Source organism: Dromiciops gliroides, chromosome 3 (genome assembly GCF_019393635.1).
Source record: "Dromiciops gliroides isolate mDroGli1 chromosome 3, mDroGli1.pri, whole genome shotgun sequence".
NCBI classification, from domain to species: Eukaryota; Metazoa; Chordata; class Mammalia; order Microbiotheria; family Microbiotheriidae; genus Dromiciops; species Dromiciops gliroides.
Genome location: NC_057863.1, coordinates 444,852,551 through 444,880,142, shown reverse-complemented (window position 1 = coordinate 444,880,142; position 27,592 = coordinate 444,852,551). Strand labels below are relative to the sequence as shown.

The 27,592-nt window shown below is 38.1% G+C and overlaps 1 protein-coding gene across 8 annotated transcripts in view; it reads left to right on the top strand.

Annotated features, from left to right (window-relative positions):
- The first annotated feature begins 15,330 nt into the window (after nt 1-15,330).
- The window catches only part of UBR3 (ubiquitin protein ligase E3 component n-recognin 3), a 283,992-nt gene continuing 271,730 nt past the window's right edge, over nt 15,331-27,592 (top strand). For all 8 annotated transcript variants that reach the window (XM_043992858.1, XM_043992853.1, XM_043992859.1 and 5 more), the window contains exon 1: nt 15,331-15,965. In XM_043992858.1, the coding sequence (XP_043848793.1) occupies nt 15,400-15,965 (566 nt within the window). In that variant the 5' untranslated portion in view covers nt 15,331-15,399. The remainder of the gene's footprint in view (nt 15,966-27,592) is intronic.

Below are 27,592 nucleotides of genomic sequence, written 5' to 3'. Positions count from 1 at the left end.
AGAGTAGAAGAAGATCATCACAGCAGGATAAAATGCAGTAGATAGGCTGAAAATAATGAGTAGTGAGAAAAAAAGCAAATCATGAGATGTGGCAAGAAGTCATTGTTAATTCTGGAGAGAACAGTTTGAGCTGGATGATGAAGTTGTCAGCCAAATGCAATGGGTTGAGAAATAAGTGAATGGAAAAGAAGTAGAGGTGGTTTTGTGTTAATAACTTTTTCTGATAGTTTGTTTGAGAATTGGAGAAGAGATATATAGGAAAGTAGTTTGAAAGGATGATAGGATCTGGTAAAGATTGTTTAAAGATTGAGGTGACTTGATCTTTGCAGGCAGAAAAGAAGAACCTGTACATAGAGAGAGGATGGAGTCAGGGAAAGAGAAGTAGGATGATTGAGGATGTATTCTGCTAAAGAAGTCAAAGGACTTTTCCTTTGCAGAGCCTCCTTGAAAGTACAGTGGAAAGAGTATTGATTCTGAATTCAGAAGACCTGCTGTGAGGAAATGGGGGTTGGGCTCCTCTCAATCTGGACCTGTTTAAAAGGTCTGCCTCTCTTCCCCCTTCGATGTAGGAAGCAAAAAAGGGTTAATAGAAAAACCTAAGACCCAACCTCTAATACAGATATTAGCTCTAAAAGGGAGTTAGATCCCAGTTAATGGATAACTTATATTAGGTTCTCATACCCATAGTGATCAACATCCATAATGGACCAGAACGGGTCAGGTCAAAATAACAATAAAGGAAAAAGACAATCTATAGAAATTCTAATGAAAAATGATTATATTTTGAAACTAGCCATGGGAATCAGAAAGAGACGTGCAGAAAGGGCCAAATTTGTCCCCAGATTAACCTTATGACATGTAAACCCCCAAAACATACCTCCACTGAAAAAGGTACCCACCTTGGGGGTTGGCTTAGGACCCCCAGGAACTCCAAATTAGGATAAGCCCTCCCCCATAACACCCCTAGGTGGAGAATATTATAATGAGAACAGGCCCTCACTTGTACCTCCCCAAGGTGGAGATTATTATAATGAGACTGATAATCAATTTATCTATACTATAAATACAACTGTCTTTTCTTTCACTATTGAAGAGATACTTTTCCAATATTCTGGTTCTCTCCCTGTGGTCACTCACAGCATTGCAATAAAACTTGGGAAACTGAGTCACTGAGTCTTATAATTCTTTTGGGACGACTCACAATCAATTTGACCCCAAATTCTATCCCACATCACCTTCGCTCCCCCCCCCCTCCCCACCCAGGAAACATGATTCAAGGAAACCTTAGGCTGGTCACAATTAGATCTGCTCCTGAGTCGTGTCCATGTAGGGGAGGAATTGAAGAGTTGTCCCTGTATCGTTACCTCCCCCCCCCCCCCCAATTTGGCTAAGGAATACTGTGTTCCGATTAGCTAGTTTTTGGAACGTGCATTGTAATCCTTGAGTAATTGGTGAAGAAGGGGTGGGGCCAGTCATTTTAGGAGATAAAAAGGCCTTGAGCCTCCATTTTGTTGTTCTCTCCATGAGGGGTTACCCATTCTCGAGAGAATGACAATAAATGAGCCTTTGACATATCACCAACACTGAGTTCCAGAAGTTATTGGAGTGATATTTCTCACACCTGGGAACAAATTATACCTCTGATACTTGCTTCCTGTGTGATCTTTGATAACTTAACTTCTCTGAGCCTTAGTTTTCCCATTGATGAAATAATTGTGTTGAACTAAATGGCCTCTGAGGTGATTTCCAGGTCTAGATCTATGATTATATAGTTCTAAAATACACTTCCTTTGTAATTAGGACTATCCCTTAAAATGCAGGAGGTATAATATATATTACTCATAGTATTTTCCTTCCAGCAACTTACATTCTAATAGGGATTATTACCAGGCAAAAAGATAAATAAAATATAATACAGTAATGTAAACTATGCCATGAGGCCAAATGTGTTTAATTGTCCATCCAATGATAAAATAAACATATGCCATGAATTTAGAGGTTCAGATACCAATACTTCTGCTCATTGTCTTGATCTCAAACCCTCCATTCTCCTCTAACATAAAGCTTCTTAAATGTGGGTCTTAACCCCATATGGGGTATTGTGAGAAAATAATTTGTAATAATGGGTTTTGGGGGGACCCAGGAACCCCACTTTGGAAACCTTAGCTGATTTCTTTTAGAGTCTTTCCAAAGGTACAATAGAGATCAGACTAACTCAGTAGAGATAGAAACCTTTGCCCCTAGGGGGTCTGTCTTTCACTAGATCCTGATGTCATCATGCACAGTACAGCTCATTTAAAAAAAAATTTTTTTTTTTACAGCTCATTTTAATACAGACCACCCTCAGGTCACGTCAACCAATGGAATTGAATGATTCTAGCCAATTAGCTTTGAGCAGTATGTAAGAGCCACCTCTATCAGAAGAGTAAAAGGACTGAGACCAGGAGGTGAATGGCACCCTAGGTAAGGAAAGCTGTCCTGTCTGGTACCTCTCTCCCTAGGTAATATGGGACTTCTGAACTCTGCTTGGAGCAATGTGCTCTTTCTTAGAGACAATATGGTGCTGGGGGGGCGGGTTTTGGCTTGTGTTAAATATAGTCAATGCTTTCCTAACATTTAATATGATTTAATAAATGCTTACTGGGGCAGCTAGGTGGCGCAGTGGATAGAGTACCGGCCCTGGATTCAGGAAGATGAGGACTTGATTTCAAATCTGGCCTCTGACACTTAACACTTACTAACGTGTGACCCTGGGCAAGTCACTTAACCCCAATTGCCTCATCAAAAAAAAAATAAAATAAATGCTTACTACCTTAAATGGGTACAATAGCCATTAATTCATAAGTAGCAATATTTTTAGAAAACTCCAGCCTAGTTCCCCAATAATTTAGACAGAAACAGGCTAGCCCCCCAATTTTTTAAATGACACAGTTTGTAATTGAATGTGGGGGTCTTAAAATGTGGCAACAATAAAAGGTTTCTGAATGCTCAACAACCGAAAAATTAATTTAAAATCAAATGCATGATGAATATGAAGTGTTTCTAGAAGTGCTTACATTGCTGTTTTATATTTTATTTATCTTTTCACCTGGGAATAATCCCCATTAGAACATAAGTGCTTGCCTGTGTTGCATCTGCATGACTTCACTACAGCCTTGCTTCTGAACATGAAACATGCAAACTTTGCACTGTGCATGCCATCTTGCCACAAAACTGCCAGAAACACCTCAGATTTGAGACTATTGTATGTTATGAATTGCAGTGTTTTTACTGTACATACAAAGTTTTCTGCTCTTATAGAAACAAAGTAGTTTAATTCCAGAAAATAAAGACTTAATATTTTAGCAACCTCTCTCAGTATGTATCAAATTAGTATATCTTTGTATTGTATTGTGTTAGTGTTTGATTTTTTAAATTGCTGTTATCTCCTTTTACAGAAACAACTATTTAATTGCAAGACAAAAGCCCTTTAATAATATTTCTCTACCATCACTACTGTATGTGTTTATAGATGTGCACATCAATTTTAAAAATGAAGCACAAATGCAATTTCATAAACTAAAGCTAGTATTTATTTGAGAAATTATTAGCAATATTTATATTTTAGGACAAAAATATTTTTCAGTAATGGATAACTGGGTAAATTTAGATAGAAGAGGTAAAAATAGTGATGGCAATGTGGCAGTCTTTCCTACCAGGTTGTAGTATACCTAAGTTGATGAAAGAAAGGAAGAAAGAAAGAAAGAGAGAGAGAGAGAGAGAGAGAGAGAGAAAGAAGGAGCAAAATAGAGAGAAAGAGAGAGAAAGAAAGAAAGAGAGAAAGGAAGGAAGGAAGGAAAGAAGAAAAGAAAATATATCAAATCATTTTTGCAATATGGATTTACTTCTACTAATGATGATGGTGTGGAAAAACCTCTTTTCTTAATTTATAACGAAGTTTTAGCTGCAAAAAGCATGAAACCAGCCAAACTAAAATGACATTTCAATACCAAGCATGCAGCATACTACAATAAACCAAAGCAGTATTTTGAACAACTTTTAAAATCTTCAAATAAAGAGAAACAATGTTTTGAGAAATTTGTTACTGTCAATGAAAAGTATTTGCATCTTACAAAACTTATTTAATTGAAAAAACTAAAAAGTCCTATGCAATAAAAGATCTCATGTTACCTGCTACTATTAAAATGTCAGAAATAGTTCATGGGGGAAAAGTATGGGGATGAAACTTGTAAAATTCCTTTGTTGAATGATACTGTTTCCAAAGGAATTTCTGAAGTAATGACCAATTCCAGCAGTTTATCACCAGACTTAAGGGCAGCCCAAAGTTTGCAATTCAATTAGATGACACAACTGATGTTTCTAACATGACACAGTTTTTACTTTATATAAGATATGTTTATGAAGGGAGCACACATGAGGAATTACTGTTTTGTCGCTCTTTGAAGGGCACACAAGAGGGAAAGATACATATCTTAAGGTCGATTAATTTTTCATGAATGAATGAAGGTTTACAGTGGAACAATTGCACTGGTGTCTGTGCAGACAATGTTGGAGATTGTTGGATTTGTAGCAAAAGTTAAGGTTGGTGGCGATGAACATATCACTTTTACTCATTGTATGATCCATCGAGAAGTACTCATAGCCCCCCCAAAAAATCACCAGAGTTAGATGTTGCATTTCACATACTATCAAAATCATTAACTTCATTAAATTAATTAATAGTCATTTGTTTTCAAACCTTTGCAAAGACAAAGACTTCGATTATAAAAGCTTATTTCTACTTGAAGAGGTAAGGTGTCTCTCAAGAGGGCAAAGCTTAAATAGATTATCGAAATTGAAAGATAAAGTCATATTTTTGACTGAGCAAAAGTCTAATTTTGTTAATTTTTTTCATAATGACTTATGGCTTTCAAAACTGTGCTATTTGTTGGATATTTTAAAAAACTCAATGACTTAAACATGTCACTTCAAGGAAAAATCATAACATTTATGTTAAAGGATAAAATGGAAAGTTTTACAAAAAAAGTTAACATATGGAAGAATAGGGAAGAAAATGGTTCTTTAGGAATGTTTACAGCTATAGATGATTTTATAATTGAAAATAACCTTTCCAAAGGTTTAAATGTAAGGGTTGTAATCTATCATCTGAAATGCCTGGAGACACAGTTTCAGAAATACTTCTCTTCATATTTTTATTCTAAAAAACTAAGTTTGGTTCATAAACCATACTCAATTGAATAAAAAATGTCAGTCATTGGCCACTAAAAGTTCAAGAAGAATTTGCTGAGCTATCAAGTGACATAAGTTTAAAACTTGAAATTCCTAAAAAAAATTGTAAAATGAATTTTCTTTTGGGATTAAGACAGAATTTGAAACAATTTCTGAAATGCCCCATAACATACTTTTGCCATTTTATACTATGTATTTGTGCAAAGTAGTGTTCTCTGTATTGACAATTATAAAATCAAAATATCAATCAACTCTGAAAAAATGTTGAAGATGCTCTGCGTCCTACTGTATCAAATATTCTGCCAAGATTTAATTCTTTATGTAAAAATAAAAAGCACATCCATCTCATTAGTATAGAAATTTGCTTTCATCTTTAATAAATGGTAAAATTATATGTATACCAAAATTTGTTTTAAAATAAATTTCTTTAAGATTTATTATCAGTAAATGTTTGATTTGTATACCTATTTTATATACCTATATACCAGTAAAAATTTGTTGGGTGAAAAGGGGTCATGAGTGGAAAAAGTTTAAGAAGCCCTACTCTAGCAAACTGTTCTCTGGCTGACAATTACCCTCTCTCCCTAATTTTCAATCTCTTCTCATTCACTGGCTCTTTCCTTACCGTTACAAACATGCTCATATCTCTACCATCCTTAAAAAGACCCTTACCGGTTGCAGCTAGGTGGCACAGTGGATAAAGCACTGGCCCTGGATTCAGGAGGACCTGAGTTCAAATCCAGCCTCAGACACTTGACACTTACTAGCTGTGTGACCCTGGGAAAGTTGTTTAACCCTCATTGCCCCACCAAAAAAAAAAGACCTTTAGCATTCTCTCAAGCTACTGTCTAGCAAATTTTTTTTTTTTGGTGAGGCAATTGGGATTAAGTGACTTGCCCAGGGTCATACAGCTAGTAAGCGTCAAGTGTCTGAGGCTGGATTTGAACTCAGGTCCTCCTGAATCCAGGGCCGGTGCTCTATCCACTGCGCCACCTAGCAGCCCCATACTGTCTAGCATCTTATCTTTCTACTTCCTTTTAGTCAAATTACTAAGAAAATGCTGTTTGTACTCATTTCCTGAATTTCTTTAACTCTCACTTCTTATAGTTAGTTGGTCATGTGACACTAAAATTCAGGAGAGAGACTAGGTTTGGATATATAACATAGATCTATGAGGTGTCTATATTAAAGTGACATTTTTGTACATGAGAGCTTATGAAATCACTGAATGTATAGAGAGGAAAAGAAGAGAGCAGAGGAGAGAACCATGGAATACAACTGAAGAGAAGAGGTAGAACAAGAATGTTGATCCAGCAAAGGAGACTGAGAGGGAGAAGCAAGTTGCTAAATAGGTAGTGAAAAGATGCTATATAGCTATACTGTCTAAAAAATCTAATGAGTGGTCACCAATAAATTAGAAGCTTTAGCAAGAGTTTAGACATTTAAGTATTTATTAAAGAGCATTTGGATCTAATGATCAGAGAGAAAGGTTAAAATCTAACTATTTCTAAGAGACCCCATCATCCAACCTGTCATAGCGAGGTCAGGAACAAAAAGGGCCCAACACTTCCTTCTTCCTCCCAGAAGCCTCTCCTCGAAAACTGAAACAGTCCGTACACACACACACACACACACACACACCCCTCCAAGCTAATTGACTGGTAGCTTTGATAGACAGTACCCATGAGCAAATGTCACTTCTTGACGCCAAGGAATTGACCTTCCAAGCCACATGGCTTGCCCTCAGATGCCTTCTCCTCATGGCGGAACTTTCCTATAGTATCTCTCCGGTAGGTGGCATCACTCCAATTGTCACAGTAGAAAATAGGACACTGCCCCCCCCCCCAAAAAAAAGGACAATATGATGAAAACTCAGGGGTTTTGAAAATCCCTGGGGTCAAGGAAGTCAATGATAAAAAGAAAGGTTCCATATATATGAAAATATTTATAGCAGTACTTTTTACATTTTCAAATTATCTATCTATCTATCTATCTATCTATCTATCTATCTATCTATCTATCTATCTATCTATCTATCTATCTATTTATTTTGTGGGGCAATGGGGGTTAAGTGACTTACCCAGGATCACACAACTAGTAAGTGTTAAGTGTCTGAGGTTGGATTTGAACTCAGGTACTCCTGAATCCAGTGCTTTATCCACTGCGCCACCTAGCTGCTCCCTATAGCAGTACTTTTTGTGGTTGTGAAGAACGGGAAACAAAGTCAATGTCCATTAGCTGGGGAAGGGCTAAACAAATTGTGGTACATGAATGTTATGGAATATAATTGATTTCACATAGATATATAATATACACATGTGTTATATGTATGTATATATACATATGTGTGCATATATATAAAACTTATGAATATAAGAATGACAAATAGGATGACTACAGATAGCATAGAAAGACAATGGAGTAAACAGAATGAAGAAAACAACATACAAAAGGACTGTGATGATGCAAATGGAAAGAAAAATAACTGCCAAACAATAAAAAGAAAAGAATGTTATAAAATTACAAAGAACTGTCTTGGCCTCAAACAAGAAATATGGGGTGAGAGGGAGAGGGAGATGGCATGTTCAGAGGTATGGAACATTACATATATTATCAGATTTGTTAGATGTTATTGATTGGTATTTTTACTGATTCCTTTCCTATTATTTCACTTTTTTCTTAAAAAAAAAAACTCTTTGGGATGAGAGATGGCTCTCTGGGAGAGAGATTTGAAAGGATACAAGGAGAAATGAGATATTTTAAAAATAATAGGAGACCTTTTTTTTTTAAAATTAAAAAAGAAAAAAGACAATTTGTAATGACATCGGAAAACCAACAGAGGGCTAGTAAGCATACCCACAAAGTTCAAAGACAATCTTATAGTGAAGAAAATGTAGGCCAAAGTATTAATGCATTGTCATGTTTTCTCACAGAAGAGATTTGTAAAACATGAGTTGAGAAAATTACTAAAAATGTCCTAACTTTATAAGTAAGCCACTGAGAGGAACACGGTAAGTATAGTTTAGAAGTCTCGAAAAATCACATTTTAGTGTGTTTGAATGCTAAATATACCCTTGCCCCCATTTATTAAAGTAAACATTTATAAAGTGAACAGTACCTATAAAAGAAAAAAGAAATCTTCCCATTTGCAATATATTTTACAATATACTTAAAAATGAAATTTCTTCTATTCACCCTTCCTTCTCTTTTTTTTTGTGAATATTGTTAAAAATGCAACCTATTATGTCAGGTGCTATTTAAATTGTTTAAAGATTTTTCCTTAATCTTGGTTTGATAAAATGATTGATGTATGTTGATTTTTCTCTTCCCAATGGCAGTGACCATATATCTTACAATTTTGGTATATCCCATAGCTGATCAGCACAGTGCTTGGTACATAATAAGTACACAATACATACTTATTTGACTGTTTGAAGGACTGATATGGAAGTGCTTACAATACTTCTATGCTGCAGTCTGGGTATAAATGTCTGTACTATGTCTAGACCCAATATGATGAATTTCTGGACATTAAGGGCAATCAGGCTGGCTAACGAGGTTGGAAAAATAGAACAGGTCAAAGCTTCCATGCTAGTTAGCAATGGCATTGAGCCTACAAGTGACCATTGAACTTGATAGAGAGAGCTTGTGAAAAAAAAAATAAAGTCAGTCCCTACTTTCAATGAGCTCATGTTCAAATGAAAGAGACAACACAAATGGGAGTTTCAGCTGAAAGTCAGATGGAAGGGCCTAGGGGTCTGGAATACAGCAACAAAGCAGATGGTAATGTGTCATTTTCTTTAATATTATTTCCATTTAATGACTTAATTTTTGTATATTTACTTTAGTACCTTGGCAGTCTGTATTTTTACTCAGCTTAAAATTCATCAGATGGCTTTTCTTCCCCCTTCTTGGAGGCGTTACCATTGTCTCATTCCCACATCTCCTCTTTAATGGGAAAGGGTACATTTGGAAGTTTCCTGATTGACTAATTTGATCCTTCTCTAATAAAATCATGTTTTTTGGCATATTTGAGCACTAGTAGAGAGATACAAAATGGTATGGAGAAAAAAAATCTCTTGATAAGAATGTTAAACTACCATTTTAACTGTTTTTCCCCCCAACTGTTTTTAAGAATCCTGTAGCTTCTACAGTCTGAAGGGGACTGTGGCTCTGAAGTGCTGGAAGTCACAGATGTCAGAACAAAGTCAATCTCTAATCTTTATCCCACTTTAGGGGTAAAATTTGTGAAATAAGAGAGAAATTATGAGAATAAAGTTGATAGTGAATTCTTTGAAAACAATATTATACTATCATCATGGATCATCAATTGAAATATAAGAAAATGATTTTATATATGTATAAATATATATACATATATGTATGACAAGGATAATAATGTGGGCTTGGCCAGTGTTTAGAAGTTGGGCAGGGTTATAACTTCTTTTTTTTTATTTGGTGAGGCAATTGGGGTTAAGCGACTTGCTCAGGATCACACAGCTAGTGTCAAGTGTCTGAGGCCGGATTTGAACTCAGATCCTCCTGACTCCAGGGCCGGTGCTCTATCCACTGTACCACCTAGCTGCCCCTTCCTTTACCCTCTTAAAAATTATTGAATACACAAAAAGTTTCCATTTTTTTCTGGGTTATATTTGTTAATTATTTATTGTGTTGGAAGTTAAGATGTCTTATTATTACAAAACTAGTTTTGACCTCAGAGACCTCTTGAAAGGATCTCAGGGACCCCAAGGGACCCTGGACCACTTTTGAGAAGCATTACCTTACAGTACTTTATGTAAAGCACTGTAGTAGATGCTAGCAAAAATACAAAGTTTGGATAGAATACAATTCCTGCTATTTAGGAGTTCACAGTCTAGCAGGGAAAAAGGCAACACAGTTATGAAAAGTGCATTAGAGCAATATAAAACAAAATGCTGAGGTATGGGGTGGGTGAGAGGCAATCAGTTAATAAAAAGGGATGGGGAAGGCTTCCTGGAGAAATTAGAATTTGAGGTAAGCATTTAAAAGTGAGTAGGAATTCAGTACTACTACCAATTTTTGGGAGGCAGCAAAATTAAGTACTATTCAGTGTTCTAATTTTTTTCATGAAGTTTTTTTTTTTTTTTGCTTAAAAAGTTAAGGATTTTAAATTAAAATGCCTGTGTACCAGGCATGCTAAGAACTGGGAAAAACAAAGCAAGCATTCCAACACCCCCCCCCCCCCCTGCAGAGAGCCCATGTTCTAGTGGAAGAAACACCTTGAGAATAACTAAAAACATAGAAGATACATACAAAATAGATGAAGACAGCCAGCTTGGCAACTAGGTGGATGAGGAGGAGTCCCCTAGAGGAGGTGGGATTTGAGCTATTTTGAAGGAATTAGAGAAGCTAAGAGGCAGAGAAGTGAGGAGTGAAGAATGTTCAAGGCATGGAGGACAACCAGTGTAAAGGCATAGATAATGGAAGATTTACTTTGGGGCCCTGCAAAAGGGTCAGTGTAGCAGGATCGCCAAGTTCATGGAGGGGAGTAAATTTTAAGGAAGCTATAAAAATAGTAAGGGGACAGATTATGAAGAATTTAAAATGCCAAATAGGGAAATTTTATATTTCATCTTGGCTGGAGCTCAATGAGCAAGAGACCTACACTTTATAAAAAACACCTTGGCAGCTAATTGAAGGATGGACTGGGGTGAGTGACACTTGACACCAGTTGGAAGGCTGTTATTTTGGTAGTCCGGGCAATGAAGGCATGAACTAGATAAATGGCCGAGTGAAGAAAATGGGGCACAAATTAGAATTGTGAAAGTAGAAGCAAGATTTGACAACAGATTCGATATGTGGGGTGAGAGTGAGGATCTGAGGTGTTGACTAGAAGGATGGTGGTGTCAGCTGTTATAAGGAAGTTCATAAGGGAGAAAGCTTTTGGGGAAAAGATGATAATTTCAAGATATCTATAACAGAACCTTAAAAGAATATTAACAGGCCATCTTAAATTACCTTTCTCTCAAATGCTACTTATCGTGGCACTGTGACTATGTGAATCCATTCTATCCTCTACACTTTAAGTAGTAAACCATCAGTGTCAGTCAACCTTACTAGCTGTAGCAACTACAGGTAGGAGCTACCATGCCCTTAATTTCTCACCACAAACTTGTGAAAGGTGAAAACAAAAAATAACTTGTAAGAAAAGAGATTCCTTTAAGTCACTGGAAGAAAAATTCAGGTTTCGTAGCTGCAAGTTCCAGATATTCAGGCTTGGAACATTTTCCTGGTGAACTTTCAAACACAGTTAAAATCCACAGAACTAATTTTCTGCATGGGTAGAAATATAGTGTTCATCTTAAGTTAGAGTTAATATTTCTAATGGCTTTAAAAAGTCAGAAAGATTTGTATATTTGGGCAGGGATAACATTAGCAGGAAGGAAGACTTAGGGACAGGCATTTATACATATTTTCTACGTTATCTACTCAACTGAAAAAATGAGGATATATGTTTGTTCTGTGATATGTATATCAAACTAAGAGGCTTGAGGGACAGGTGGTAGGATGAGAAGGCTGAAGAAATCGAAGAATATACAAGTGCTGCCATGCTCAAAACTGCAGTAGAATCTTACATATGTCAATATATGTTGGGCTTAATATAAAAAACAGAGTGTTCCCCATTGTTATGTTGGACAGGAAGGAAATCCTGGAGCAATGACAGTATATTTCATTAGACTCTTTACTGTGACTTTCAGTGTACATCGAGGCTCCTAAGATATTCTGATATGTGTGTGCACACGCAAGTGCTTCAGCATGCGCGTGCGTGTGCGCACGCACACACACACACACACACACACACACACACACACACATACTCCTCACACACTATGTTATAAAAATACTCCTGAATTTTAATTTCTTGTTCCTGTTAATGTAGTTGTTTATGGAGAAAAATATTTATCAGTTTTTGGAATTTCACATCGTTGTTAAGAATAATTAGATGAATGCTTTACTAATATGAAGGGCAAGGAAATGTGAAATGACATCATATTATTGGTATGTCCTGTTGGTTTCCATCTAATACTAGCTAAGATTTAGAAATACTCACACTGCTCTCATCTCCTTAGCTAGCTCCTTCAGGTACCCTAATTTTTTCTTCTCGTTCTCTGCCTTCCAGTCTTTTGAATTCATTGAAGAAAAGTCACATGTTAATAGATAATTACTGTTACTACAGCTCTATTCTGTAAAGTTACTGTATAAATCCAGTGAATAAACCAACCACTGAATGCAGCAAGGTTTCCCTTAAAAGGCCTGCTAGGAAAAGAAACTATTGTTCTGCAATTCCCTTTTATAAAAAGTTAATTCTCAGTCATATTATAGACAGTACACTCGCCCATTCTCCTACTTAGGTGTGTCACACTTTAAGTGAATGTAACATGAAAACCCAGACTTAGAAAACAAATTATGTGTTACTTTAAAAAAAAAATAGGATTCTATTAAACTGAGCTTTTCTACTGCCTTAAAAAAATAGAAATTCAATTTACATTTACCTCAGAATTCACTAAAGGAATACTAATTGGGTGCCTATGATACACGGGGAACTTAAAATTTAGTAGGGGAGATAAGATATCTCTAAATCGTTATATTATAAGGTAAATTATGTTAGAGAGATGGGAAGTTAGAGATTTCTTGGAGGAGGTAGCCTTTGACCTTAAAGAATAGTAGGATTTAAGGAGGGAATAATGTACACACTCAATTGGGTAGAGTAATCTCTCAAACCCAGCTGGAAAATAGGAGGGGAAGGGGATAAAGAGAGAGGGGCAAAAGAAGGAAGGGCAGAGTGGGGGAGGGGACAGACAGAAGCAAATCCCTTTTGAAGAGTGATAGGATGAAAGAAGATGGATAATAGAATAAATATCATGGGGAAGGGAATAGGATGGAAGGGAAACAGTTAACAATAGTAATCGTGAAAAAGAGAAAAGGGGGAAAAATTGTACAAAACATATTTATAGCAACTCTTGGTGGAGGCTAAGAATTGAGAATCAAGGGAATGTCCATCAATTGAGGAATGATGGAAAAAAACTGTGTTATATGATTGTACTGGAATGGTCTTGTGCTACAGGAAATGACAAACAGGATGATCCCTGAAAAACCTGGAAAGACTAATGAACATCGATGTATAGTGAAGTGAGCAGAGCTGGGAGGACATTGTGTGTAGTGACAGCAGTATTGTTCAGTGAGCAATTGTGAATGACTTAACTACTCTCAGCAGTGCAATGATCGAAGACAATCCCAAGGAACTAATGAGGAAGCTTACTATGCACCCCTATAGAAAGAACTGATAAAAAGAACACTTGTGGATTGTACATATATAACCTGATTGTGATCTTGTGGAGGGGGGAGGAAAGGGAGGGAGGGAGGGAGAAAAATTTGGAACTCTAAATCTTATGAAAATGAATGTTGAAAACTACCCTTACATGTAACTGAAAAATAAAATAAATGTTTGTTGCTGAAAAAAAAAAGAATAGTAGGATTTCTGCAGGGAAAGTCAAGGAAAAGGAAGGGTAAGAGCAAAGAGGTAAAGAAAGCAAAAAGCTCAAGGCTTGTGACAAAGAGAAGTCCAGTCTATATTAGGAATATAGAGGATGGAGTTAGTAAGGTAGATTGGCATTAGATCTTTTTTTTTTAACGTTTTCTAAAATTAATTTTTACATGTATTTATAATCTGTCCCTTTCACTGGCTCTCCCAACTGATAAACACAAAACAAAACAAAATGAAAACAAAAACCCTCATCATAAACATGCATAGTCCAGGAAAACATTTCCAAATTGGCCATGTCTGAAAAGGTATGTCTTTCTGTGAATTTTAAGCTTTTCACCTTTCTAGCAGGAGATTAAAGTCTTGTTAATGGCCTTTTCTTGTCCTTCTTGATCACTCTGAAGCCTTTAACACTATTGACTACTCTCTTCTCATTGATACTCTCTTCTCTTCATGTGTTCATGATATTGCTCTTTCCTGGTTCTCCTTCTACCAGAATGACTGATCCTTCTCTGTCTTTGCTTGATCTTCACCCAGGTCACGTAGGCTAACCCTGGGTTGGCACTAGATCTTGAATAGCGTTAAGTTTTCACTTTATTCAGTAGGCAAAGGGGAGCTCTTGAAGGATTTTTTCAAGGGAGTCAGTTACACAGGTAGGGTGGATACATTAGGGAGACGATTTTGGCAGCGATGTGCAAAATGTACGAGAGAGAATTGAACACCACTTAGAAGACAATGACAATAGTCCAGAAGAAAAATAATAATTGACACCAAGGGATTGTAATTCTGATCTACCGAGTAAAGAGAAGGGCAATTATATAAAATATACTGTATAGGAAGGATGTAGCACAAAGCTCCTAGAGCACTTGTGGCAAGAAATCATAAATATATCGGTTCTTTTGGAAGATGAAAAGATCTTCGTTCATCATTCCAGAAATCGATTGATGGAAAAGTTGCCAAGCCGGTCCCCTGAAACGTCACTTAATTGTTGGCAAAAATGTCAAAACATTAGCCCGAGTGAAGGTTTCTTTAAATTGACTCCAAATCTGCATTTCATAATGAGACCGGTTCCTCCGGGGAGCTCGCCTGGGGAGGAGAGTGAGAAGAGTCTAAAGAGCGGACAAGGAAGCGAGGAAAGAAGAATGAAGGGCCCGGAGAAGTGGAAATTAAAGGAAAGGTGAGGGAGGAGGGGGAGGTGGAACCAAGGAGGGGAGAAGCAGACGGAGGTGGAGCAAGGGAGGGCGGGGACCAGGGAAGAACAGAGAGGGGGAATCAAGGAGGGGAGGAGAAGGGAGACCTGAAGACTAGGGGAGTGACCAGAAGAGGTGAAGACTAAAATAAAGCCAGGGAGAGGGGAGCAGGTGTGGAAGGCACTCTTAGCTAAGGAAGATCTCTAGATCAGAAGACTGGAGGGAGGGGCGGAAGGAGAATGGGGGAGGGAATGACAGGGGGGCGGGGCGTGGATGGGGGGGGCGGGGCGAGAAATGAAGTGCTGAGATGAGCGTCAGCTCCCGGCTATCGCGAGAGTTGGGCCGGGGCCGAGCTCAGCAGTCTATTCCCACCCCCCTCCCCTCCCCAACACCATCCCGGGAGGAGCAGCGGCTGCCGGAGCCGCCGGCTCTGGACTCTCCCAATTCTGAGCTCTCATCATGGCGGCGGCGGCGGCTGTCGGGGGGCAGCCGTCGCCTCAGTCTGAGCCGCCTCAGCCGGAGCTGGGCAGGGACAAGGCGGCCACGGCGGCACACCTGAAGGCGGCACTGAGCCGGCCAGACAACCGGGCGGGCGCCGAGGAGCTGCAGGCTCTGCTGGAGCGGGTGCTGAGCGCCGAGCGGCCGCTGGCCCGGGCGGAGGGCGGGGGGGAAGAGGCGGCAGCGGCAGCCGGAGGAGGCGGCGGGGGCGGTAGCGGCGGTGGCGGCCCGGGGGCGGCCGAGGAGGAGGCCCTCGAGTGGTGTAAGTGCCTTTTGGCCGGCGGCGGCGGCTACGAGGAGTTCTGCGCCGCGGTGCGGGCCTATGACCCCGCGGCGCTCTGCGGCCTGGTCTGGACAGCCAACTTCGTGGCCTACCGGTGCCGGACGTGCGGCATCTCCCCCTGCATGTCCCTATGCGCCGAGTGCTTCCACCAGGGCGACCACACCGGACACGACTTCAACATGTTCCGCAGCCAGGCCGGGGGCGCCTGCGACTGCGGAGACAGCAACGTGATGCGGGAGAGCGGGTGAGCCGGGGACGGAGGGTCGGAGGGCGGCAAGGCTGCTCCCCGGGGCTCACCCGGAGCTGTCAGCGGACAGCAGAGTGGGGGAGGGGGAGGGAGCCGGAGCCACATGGGGATAGAGGTATCGGAGCTGTCACCGGTGGGGGAGGGGGCTGTCGCGCCAGGGCCGCCTTCAAGGCCGGGAGCTGCCCCGGCGCGCAGGGACCGCGGCGCTGTCAGTTGTGCACTTGTCCCGGAGAAGGGCCGTCTAGCTGTCGGGTTCGTCGTCCGGCCCAAGCGGGCTGTTAGAAGGGAACGGGGAGAAGAGGAGAAATGGGTCCAGCCTGGGGTCGTCGGGGCGGGGGAGATGCTGTCACAGTCAGGGAAGGGACTTAGAAGTGTCCCGGGTGTCCCCGGCTTTGGGAGGAAGGAGCCGCGGAGCTGGTGCCTGGCGTGCTGGTGTGTGTTTGGTGCGGGAGGTGGGTGGAGAGGAGGGAGGAGCCTGGGGAAAGTGACTGTGGAGCTGTCAAGCGGGGTTTTTGGTTGTGACTCGTAGAGCTCTGGACCCAGAAGGGTTCCCCCTCCCTTTTTTGGTGGGGGGAGGGTATTCATGTAGCGAGGGTATTCTCGAGAAAAAGATATTAAATTAATTAAATGAAATATCTTGTTCTTAGTTGGGGAAATTTTTTTTCTATGCTGCCTTTTCCCCCCTCCCTCCATTCCTTCCTTCCTTCCTTCCTTCCTTCCTTCCTTCCTTCCTTCCTTCCTTCCTTCCTTCCTTCCTTCCTTCCTTCCTTCCTTCCTTCCTTCCTTCCTTCCTTCCTTCCTTCCTTCCTTCCTCCCTCCCTCCCTTCCTCCCTCTCTCCCGCCCTCCCTCCCTCCCTCCCTCCCTCCCTCCTTCCTTCCCTCTTTCTGAGGTAGGGGTAGAGTAGGGTCCGGACCAGTGGTTTTAGAAGTGTAGGGAACTCCTGGTAAGGAGACTCCCCTGGCCAGTGCAGATTGGCAACGCATTTGTAATTGACAATCGTTAAAAATTTTTTTTCTTTGGAAGGTAAGAGATTCAGTATAATGCCCAGGGTCACGCTGCATATAGTACTTGAGGCAGGATGTGAACTCAGGTAGGTACTCCTTACTCCAAGTCCAGACAGTCTACATACACTATCTCTCTCATTTACCCTAAACACGGACAGTATTTGGAGACTTATAAATGTGCAACTGAATGGTTTTTTAAAAACTGCACTGATAATCTGGAGGTGGGTCTCAGTTGCTGAAGATGAGGAGCAAAGTTTCGAAGGTGTCTGCATAGAAGATATTAGGAAAAGTTGGGGTCTTCTGAGGTATCTATGACAATGAAAGAGGGGGACTCTTGGTTGAGCAGTAGTTGATGACTTGATTGAATTGGCTTTAAAATTTAAAAATCAAAATTTTTTATCCTTGTAATTAATGGTACTATATAAAGACTTTAGTCCTCTGTTATCATTTTTCTCTTTTGAGTACTTACAAAATCATATAAAAAAGACATCTGAGATCTCATTTTCATTTTAAAATAGAATATAGAACTATTTCAATTTTTAATAAATGTTTTATCTATTATGAATACTTCTTTTTTGAACTTCTGGTTTGCTGTCCGTTTTTTGTACTTGTGATGGATTCTTTTAATTTTGGCTTTTGCTGGGGTTTTTTTGCTGATCTTATTTTACACCAGTCTTTTTATACATGTAAAAAAGTATGCTGAGAACATACAGGTGTAGAAGAAATCTTACTTAAAGATGCTACTTATCAATTTCAATAAATTGTATGGTTGATCTGGCTTGGCATTGAGAAATCTGCAAAATCCCACCTAGGATTTGACTTTTTATGAAAAGTTTTCTAGTGATTTTCAGTTTTATATTTTGGATTAGACGTACAAAACGGAAAGTTTTATTTGAAGGTAGATTTAGAACATTCATTTTGAAAAGTGGGGTAGTTTTCTTTTCATCTTACTCTAGAATCCATGTTGTGTGGCTTCATTTCTGTATCTTTTAAATAGGTATAGGGACTGGACCTGTGATTTCATTGGAACTCCAGGGTGAGGAAAATCCCCTCTACCAAAGCAGGTTGGAACCTTCTCTGCTATTTATAATCTTGAGAGTTACCTAAAGCACTGAGAGGTTAAGTGTCTGGTTAGGATTATAGAAGACTGTTTCAGAGATAAGACTTCAACCCAGTCATTTCTGGCTGCAGGTTATCTTTCTTATTCACCTGTGACACACAGCTTCTTGTATCCTTTAGATATTTTCGATCACCCTAGCATAGCAGTTTGAGTGGGCAGATATCAGAGTGGACATGGAATATTTAATAATGATCTTTCAGATACTTTGTTAATTTTAAAAATTACTAGTTCAATTCAGAATAGTTATTGAAGTCAATTAACACTTATTAAATGCACACTATGAGCAGAGAGTCATTGTGCTATAGTGGTTGGAGGGGATAGCCTTAGAGGCAGAAGAACCCTGGATCAAATCTTACCTCTCACACATATTGGTTGTGTGACATTAGGCAAGTAATAGGATCCTAGATTTAGAGTTGGAAGATCATTAGCCTGACATCCTCATTTTACAGATGAGGAAATTATGAGGCACAGGGTAATTTAGTGATTTGCCTAGAGTCACACAGGAATAAGTGGCAGAACTAGGATTTGAACCCAGGTTCTCTGACTCCGAATACAATACTCTTTTCACTTGACCACTGTTTCTCTCAGTGTCCCAGTCAACCCGATCTCGGAAAGGCTCTTAAGTTACAAGTGAGTTGCATTGAATTTTCCACAAAGGGAATTCCCTGCACTTGTAGAAGTATGGTTTGGATAGGATCAAAAAGGATTACTCTTTGCATATGTAGTGAAACATGTTTGTCCAAGTAGACTAGAATTTTAACGTAATTTTATGGATTACGTGTGGTAAGCAGTTTTCAGGTAATATGCCAAAATAGACTGAGGTTGAACAGCAGAGGTTTTCCTCTGGGTTGCACTAATTGACTGAATTCTGAGCAGTTATCTGGAGGAATTCAGTGTAACCCCTCTTGGCCACACCCATTTAGCCCATTGCCTTCATAGATCATACAGCTACTGCTTCATTGGTGTTTGTGCTGGAAACTTTTTTAATACCCCAAATCATGAACTTCTGAATTCTGACAAGGTGTGGTGTGTAAAACTTGATCATTTTGGTGGGGATAGTATATGTTTAAACCTTTGCAGTCTTAAACATTCTTAGTATTTTTTGAGGGCACTGATGAGTAAATATGTATGAGGGAATTTCTGGTTGGTCAGTTGTTTTAACTGCTATGGAATTTTTCAATCTCATCATTCAGTTCCTTCTTCCATAAAGGAAGGATTGCTTTTAATTTTGTGTTCATAACAGTATCAGAGAAGAGAAAAATTTTCTTTTTATTTCTTATTGAAAGTAGAATTACTGAAAGTGGTTAGTACTAATCTGTATTTGGGGGTCAGAAGTAGAATTTTGGATAGGTTTATCCTAACCCATATCAGAATGTTCCATTTTACTTTCAAATAAGTAATTATGGAGAGGATGGTCTGATCTTACTTTTTGGCTTGATAATATTAACAGAATAAGTTATCTTTTAGTCTTTCTTTGTATCTCATTAACTCAGTTATTAATGTCTTTTTATTTTGTCTTCATCAGACCCCTCTTCTTTCTTTTTACTGCTGTTTCCATAATATAGGTGTTTATTATCACCCATTTTGGTCTGTTACAGTAGCTTCCTAAGAAGTCTGACTTTCTCCATTCTTTGAGCCTTCCAGTATATTTATTACACTGCTGCTAAACTAATCTTCTCTGTGCATAGATCTGTTCTTGTCAATCTTCTAAAACCCTTTTAACAGCTCTGCTTACCTACTTAGTAAAGTTTAAACCTTTTAACTTGACATTCAAAGCCCTCAATGACCTGATATATTTTCAGCTATCTCTCAAACCTTTCAGCTTACTATATGTTCGTTCCAGCCAACTGGACAATATACTAACCCTATTCCCATTTCTTCTCCTCCCTACCCTTAGCTTTATTTGACTCCCTACCCTTCACTTTACTGCTTTTCTTTATTAGCTAATGTTTTTCCTGTATCTGTAGTAACCTTGATCCCCTCTCCTATTTACCTACCGAATTCGTACTGTTATTTATTTATTTTTGTGTGTGTGAGGCAACTGGGGTTAAGTGACTTGCCCAGGGTCACACAGCTAGTAAGTGTTAAGTGTCCGAGGCCAAATTTGACCTCAGGTCCTCCTGACTCCAGGGCCGGTGCTCTATGCACTGCGCCACCTAGTTGCCCCTCGTACTGTTATTTTAAAGCTCACCTGAAACCCTGATATCCTATCATTAATAACCTCCCTCCTTCTGCAAGATCTCACACAGTACTTTGCTTGTACCAGTATGTCACATTCTCCGGCTAATCTGTAAACTCACTGAAACCTGTATTTCACCCCACAAAATACCTCTATCCCAATCACCTAGCACAAGTGCTCTACACACAATGGGTGTTTAATAAATGTTTGTTGAATTTTAATCTAAAACATGTGTGAAGAAAGCACTTTTTTTTTACTCTATGGATTAAGTGTTGGATGTGATCATTAAGGCTGTGGAAAACAGGAAATTACTAATAGTTAAACAGATGTAAATGTATTATTTACTTTCTGCTTTGCCATTACTGAATTGGGCAAATATTGTCATTAAGTGTTCTAATGAATTTAAAAGAAACATAAAATGGAAAATCTACTTTGCTATGCAGTGGTTGGTTCTGGTATGTGAAGATGAATTGAACAAAATTTTTTATTCTAAGAATTAATTACTTGTAAATCTGGAGTATGAACATTTATTTTGAAATATTATGAATATGTTAATGAAGTAATGCCCCTGTATTATGGCATTCAAAGAAGAGGCATTGTTTGTAAATTCTTTTCAGTTTTTGTCAGGATTCTTTGTACCTTAACAAAAAAAGTTATTTGGCCAGGATTCAGGAAGACCTGAGTTCAGATCTGTCCCAGGGCAAGTCATTTAACCTCTGTTTGCCTCAGTTTCCTCAACTGTAAAATGGGGTAATAATATCTCCCTTGCAGGGTTGTCGTAAAGAATTAGATGAGATTTTTTGGTAAGGTGCTTAGTACGGTGACTGGCATGTAGTAGGTTCTATATAAATGCTTGTTCTTTTCCCTAATTCAAAACTTGTTATATAAATAATGATTCATAAGTCCTTTTCTTTAAGACTAGCATACTTAGCCATTCTTGGTAATGGAGGTGGAATGTAGGAGCTGAAGTATAAAAACTTTTCTTATGCTATAATCAAAATGAGTTATAAAGTAAATCTCCAATTTATTTTTCTGGAATACTGGTAACTGAATATCATGGTTATTAACTATCCAAAGCATGTATTAACTTTATCAGTAGCGTGTGTTGTGTATTATGCTCAGTTTCCAGGATTTAACCAGCATTACCCACTACCAACTAACATTATCTCTGAGTAAAATTAATAGACATCCCTAGGGATTATAGGGGCATTATAACATACTGTGATATAAAAAGAAAACCTTAGTTCTTAGGAGTAATGGTCTCTGAACAGATTTTTTCTTTTTTTTTTTTGGTGAGGCATTTGGGGTTAAGTGACTTGCCCAAGATCACACAGTTAGTATCAAGTGTCTGAGGCTGGATTTGAACTCAGGTCCTCCTGAATCCAGGGCCAGTGCTCTATCCACTGCGCCACCTAGCTGCCCCTCTGAACAGATTTTTAAACAATGGAATTTTTAAGATATCCAGTAGTGTTCCTTCATTTCTTAGGACTGTATAACCATTTCTTCACAGCTTGAGATTCTCAGCATTGTTGAGCAAGTGATAAACAAAAATATGAAAGAAAAATGTTTTGTGTAAATTTAAGTAAAATTATATTGATAAATTCTTGGCGTTTTTTTCAACTCCACAGATACACATCAGTTATTAATTTGGGAAGGTTTAAGGATAAGTATTACTTAACATTGGTTAAACATATACAGTAGTATAATTAAAGGGCATAAGAGATGATTTGAATTTCAATAGGACCAGCCCCATTTTAGACCCCATGTGTAATTTTATTTTTTATTTGGCAAAATATTTAAATGAATATCTATAACATAAATCATTAGTTGTGACATAATAGGGTTCTTTTTTTCTTCCACATGTCAAGTATCAGTAATTTGTTGGTGGGAGTATCCTTGCATCAATGCAGATTATAATCCCCGTGTAATTCAGTAGGAGGTCTTTGAGACCTTTGCTTTGGCCATTTTTTACCTGACTTGGTGATGAGTTTCTTTTAACTTAGCTAGACTCTGAAATCCTTTTTAGCTTGGTATAGAACCTTCTAGAGTTTACATTCCACTGGCATAGCCTTTCAGAATGCAGGGTCACCTTCCTGCCACAAACAAGACAGCAGAGTAGGACTTTAGTGGATGATTCATTTTCTATTCAATACATATTCCATTAGTCATTCCATAAGTCACTTTATATTTGGGTGTCTATACCTCTTCTTTCTTACTATGAATTTTATATTCATTAACAACATTTTATTGTATAAAGAAGAACAGAAAAGATGATTGTATGTGAAGTTGTGAATTTAAGTTTTTTTTTTTACAGTTTATATTCATAAGGTAGTAACATTTGCCCTGTACTTTCTAAATTTTGTTCTCTTCTTTGTATTTTTCAAATGTTTCCATTCCTATCTTCTCTCTCTCTCTCTCTTTTGCATTTTACTACCCTCTAACTCATCACCTCACCAAATACAAGCCCTCCCTTGTAATAAATAATTATGGTTAAGAAATACTAATGTGGGGCAGCTAGATGGTGCAGTGGATAAGGCACCGACCCTGGATTCAGGAGTACCTGAGTTCAAATCCAGACTCAGACACTTAACACTTACTAGCTGTGTGACCCTGGGCAAGTCACTTAACCCCAACTGCCTCACCAAAAACAAACAAAAAAAACAAAACAAAAAAGAAATACTAATGTATTGCTGGGTCTGAAAATGTCTCCTTTTGTATGTCTGGTACATCTTTTCTCTACTAAGAGGTGGGAGGCATGTTCATCATCAGTCTTTTTAAAGGATTAAATGGATAATATTTGTAAAACACTTAGCACAGTGCCTAACATTGTAATTGGTGCTTAATAAATGCTCGATTCCTTCCTTCCATTTCATTCTGTATCAATTCATATAAATCTCAGGTTTTTCTGAATCTATCAATTTTGTAATTTCTTACAGCATAGTAATATTCCTTTATGTTCACAATAATTTGTTCAGTCTTTCCATAATTATTGGACACTCACTTTATTTCTAGTCCTTTGCTACAACAAAAAATGCTGCTATAAATATTTTTGTGTTTTTTTCCTCTTTTTTTTTTTTTACCTCTTTGGAATATATACATAGTAGTGGTATTGCTATATCGAAGAGTCTGTATAGCTTAGTGACTTGGGGCATATTTAGTTACAGGTGGTTTTCCTGAAAGGTCAGTCTACTTTTTAGCTCCACCAACACTGCATTAGTGTGCCAATATTCAAGCCTCTCCAACCATTGCCATTTTCCTCTTTTGTCATGTTTTCCATTCTGATGGTTATGAAGAAGTAGGACCTCTCATTTGCTTTTCTCTTATTAGTGATTTATTTTTTCTTTTAAATTAATTATTTTTTAGTTGTCAAAAATCTTTTTCTTTCTCCTGTCTGCCTCATTGAAAAGAAGAAAAATTAAATATGCATAATACACAAAAATAAAATACATCAAATACATATCTGTAACAATTATGCATAGTCAGTTAAAACAAATTTCTACATTGGTGATGTCCAAAAAAAAAAAAATCTGCATCCTGAAATCATTACTTCCCTGTTAGGTGGTGGGTAGCTTGTTTCATCATAGGTCCTCTAGAATTGTGGTTGGTTATTATGTTGATTTTTCTTAAAGTTGTTGTCTTGACAGTGTTGTTATTGTAGATATTGTTCTTCTGGGGTCTGTTCACTTCATTCTTCATCAATTTGTATAAGTTTTCCCCGGTTTCTCTGTAACCACTCCTTTATCATTTCTTAGAGCACGCTATCTTCTATTACATTCATATTAAATTTTGTTTAGCCATTTCCCAATTGATGACCAGACCCCTTAGTTTCTAGTTCTTTAGCACCACAAAAGAAGCTGCTATGACTATTTTTGTATGTATGGGTCCTTTTCCTCTTCCTTTGAGCTCTTTTGGGGTAGGGCAGAGGCTTATTATATTATATTGCTGAGTCGAAGGATATACCCAGTTTAGTAACTTTTGGGACAGAATCCCAAATTGTTTTCCAGAATGGCTGAACCACTTCATAGTTCCACCAATAGTGGAATGCTCATTTTCTCTCATACCTTCCAACCTTTGTTATTTATCTTTATTATTAGTGATTTGGAGCATTTTTTCATTTGTTGATGATAGCTTTTATTTCTTTTTTTTAATGTGTACAATTTTTATTCTGTTGCTGTTGCAGCTATTGTTTTATCTTTTAAATTTTATTTTATTTTATTTTTTTGGTGAGGCAATTGGGGTTAAGTGACTTGCCCAGGGTCATACAGCTAGTAAGTGTTAAGTGTCTGAGGCTGGATTTGAACTCATGTCCTCCTGACTCCAGGGCCCCTGATCTATTCACTGCGCCACCTAACTGCCCCTATTGTTTTGTTTTATTTTATTTTTTAGACTTTTATTTTCCAAATTACATGCAAAAGCAAATTTTGACATCAATTTTTTTTTAAACTTTGCCTTCCAACTTCTCTTCCTCCCCTCCCACCCCCGCCCCAAGAACTCATACAATTCAACATATATTATACATGAGTAGTCATGGCAAACAATTCTACATTATCTAGGTTGTGAGAGAAAACAGATAAAAATAAAACTTCAGATTAAGGAATTGTCAAAAAAAATGTGTTTTAATCTGTTTTCAGATACCATCAGTTCTTTCTCTGTAGATGGACTGCAATTTTCCTAAGTTCTTCAGAGTTATATTGGATCATTGCCTTGCTGAAAATAACCACGGGCTTCCTAGCAGATCATCTTACACTAATGCTGTTATTTTGTATACAGTACATTTCTCTCTGCTTCAGTTCATGTGGGTCTTTCCAGGTTTTTCTGATAGCATCCTGTTCATCATAATTTTTATATCGTACCTTGAACTTGATAGAGAATTTTCTTCACAATAGCCCAGCAGACTAGGTACCAAACATTTTGACATTGTAGTCAATTATCATAACTATTTCCCTCCATCCCATTCCCTTCCAATGATATTTATTCTATTGTCTACCTTATTTTGCCCTAATGCTCCTCAAAAGTGTTTTGCTACTGACTGCCCCCTCCCCCCTCTACCCTCCTTTCATTCACCCTCCCCTCCTACTTTCCTGTAGGGTTAAATAGATTACTCTCTCCTAAATTTTTCTTCCTCCCTCCCTCCTCAACTCTCCCTATGAAATCAAGCAATTCAATTTATGTCATACATTTGGTGTTATGCCGAATATCTTCACCTTCCTCAAAAGTGCTTTGCTTTTTACAGCTCCCTCCCCCAAACTTCCCTCCTTCCCCTCTTCTCCCCACCCCTCCACTCCTTCTCCTCCCACTTTTCCTCAGGGAAAAAATATATTACTATACCTGCTTGAGTATGTATGTTATTCCCTCTTTGAGCCAATTCTGATGATAGTGAGGTTCACTCACTCCCCCTCTTCCCCTCCCCGCCATAGGCTTTTTTCTTGTTTCCTTCATGTGAGTTACCTCTCCCCATTCTACCTCTCCCCTCCCCCCTCCCCCAGTCTATTCCTCCTACCCCTCAAACCTATTTTAAAGATGCCATAATGGGTTACATAGCTTATATTTCTTAATTTTAAAACTGCCAATTAAAATCCTTTAACTATTGGGGAAGTGGCTCTTTTTTATGTTTGTATCAGTGATATTTCTTGGATGGATAGCAGACCTTTTTATCAGGGAAATATGCTGCAAAGATCCCCCCCCCCCCCCCCCCCCCGCCCCAGTTAACTAGTTTCCCTTCTTCTAATATTTCATGAGTATTCTTTTTTTTTTTGGTGGGGAAATGAGGGTTAAATGACTTACCCAGGGTCACACAGCTAGTAAGTGTCAAGTGTCTGAGGCTGGATTTCAACTCAGGTCCTCCTGAATCCAGGCCTGGTGCTTTATCCACTGTGCCACCTAGCTGTTCCATTTCATGAATGCTCAACAATTTTTCTGCCTTAGAGTGCTTGGATTTTAGATTATAAAGCACAATATTTTGAAAAAAATTTATAGCTCATCTCAGAGAAATTGATAAGAAAAGTTGTGCTTAAGTCTAATATATATATATAATTATAAATTCTGATCATTAAAAATTTGACAGATATAGTTTCTGGGTAATTGAATCATTTTACTAATAATGCTAGCAGGTTATTAATAAAAAAGATAGTCATTGGCCTAGAACAAAGACAGTCATAACTTATATATACTTGAAACAGTGGGTGGTTCATCAAGCAGCAATCAAATCTAATTGTTAATTTAATTTGGAGGTAGGCTATATTAAAATGAAGGGCTATACCAGACCATCCCCAGACTTGGGCTATCAGTTCCAAGAATGTATACCCTTTTCAGCGGTGGGCTGAGTGACCCCTCCCTGGATGGAGAGGCCTTCCTATGTAGACAAAAAGATCTGTTTCCACCCAAGCTTGAGTAGAACACAATGAGCTTCCCCTGCCTTAGATTCCTTTCAAGCTTGGCATAGGTCTAATCAAGATAAAGAGATTCAATGCAATTTTATTTCAAGGAGAAACTGGACCTCTAAAAGTCAGGGCTTGGAAAGAGGTGGGAAGCTCTGAATCTTCCCAAGATATTGGTTATCAATAATAATTTCTCTTTTTTTCTTTTTCTTTTTCTTTTTTTTTTTTGCGGGGCATTTGGGGTTAAGTGACTTGCCCAGGGTCACACAGCTAGTAAGTGTTAAGTGTCTGAGGCCAGATTTGAACTCAGGTACTCCTGAATCCAGGGCTGGTGCTCTATCCACTGCGCCACCTAGCTGCCCCTCAATAATAATTTCTCATAAAACTTCTTCCTCCCATATGTTTTATTATGTTCCATTTATAATTTTTCATTATATTCCATCTATAATTACATGTTGTTTGAAAAATAAAATTTTTGACAGCACAGTGACCAGGATTTAGTATATGGTTAAATGCTTTTTGGTTGATAGCTTTTATCTTTAAGGTTATTAAAATATATTATTTTGCTCTCTTAAATTTTAGCCCAACTTAAATATATGAATGAGAATGATGGATCTACGTTTTTGGCATACGTTAACTTATACACATTTTAAAAATTTAGTTTGTTAATAGAAGTTTTTATGTGATTGCCATCATAGAATTTTATAAAGAGTTCTTTGGCAATACATTTAGATTTCCTTAAAACATATAGTTCTTAAAGCAAGGTTTGGACATATTTAAAATTTTAAAGTATAATATTTAAAGCCAAAATTAGGCATTTTTAGACATTCACACACCCTGAATAAAAATATAAAGTGTAACTTTGGTAGATTTGTAGTCTAATTGATTAGTAATTAATTACTTCAGTTGTACAGATTATAACTTATCCTTTGGAAATTTTTTA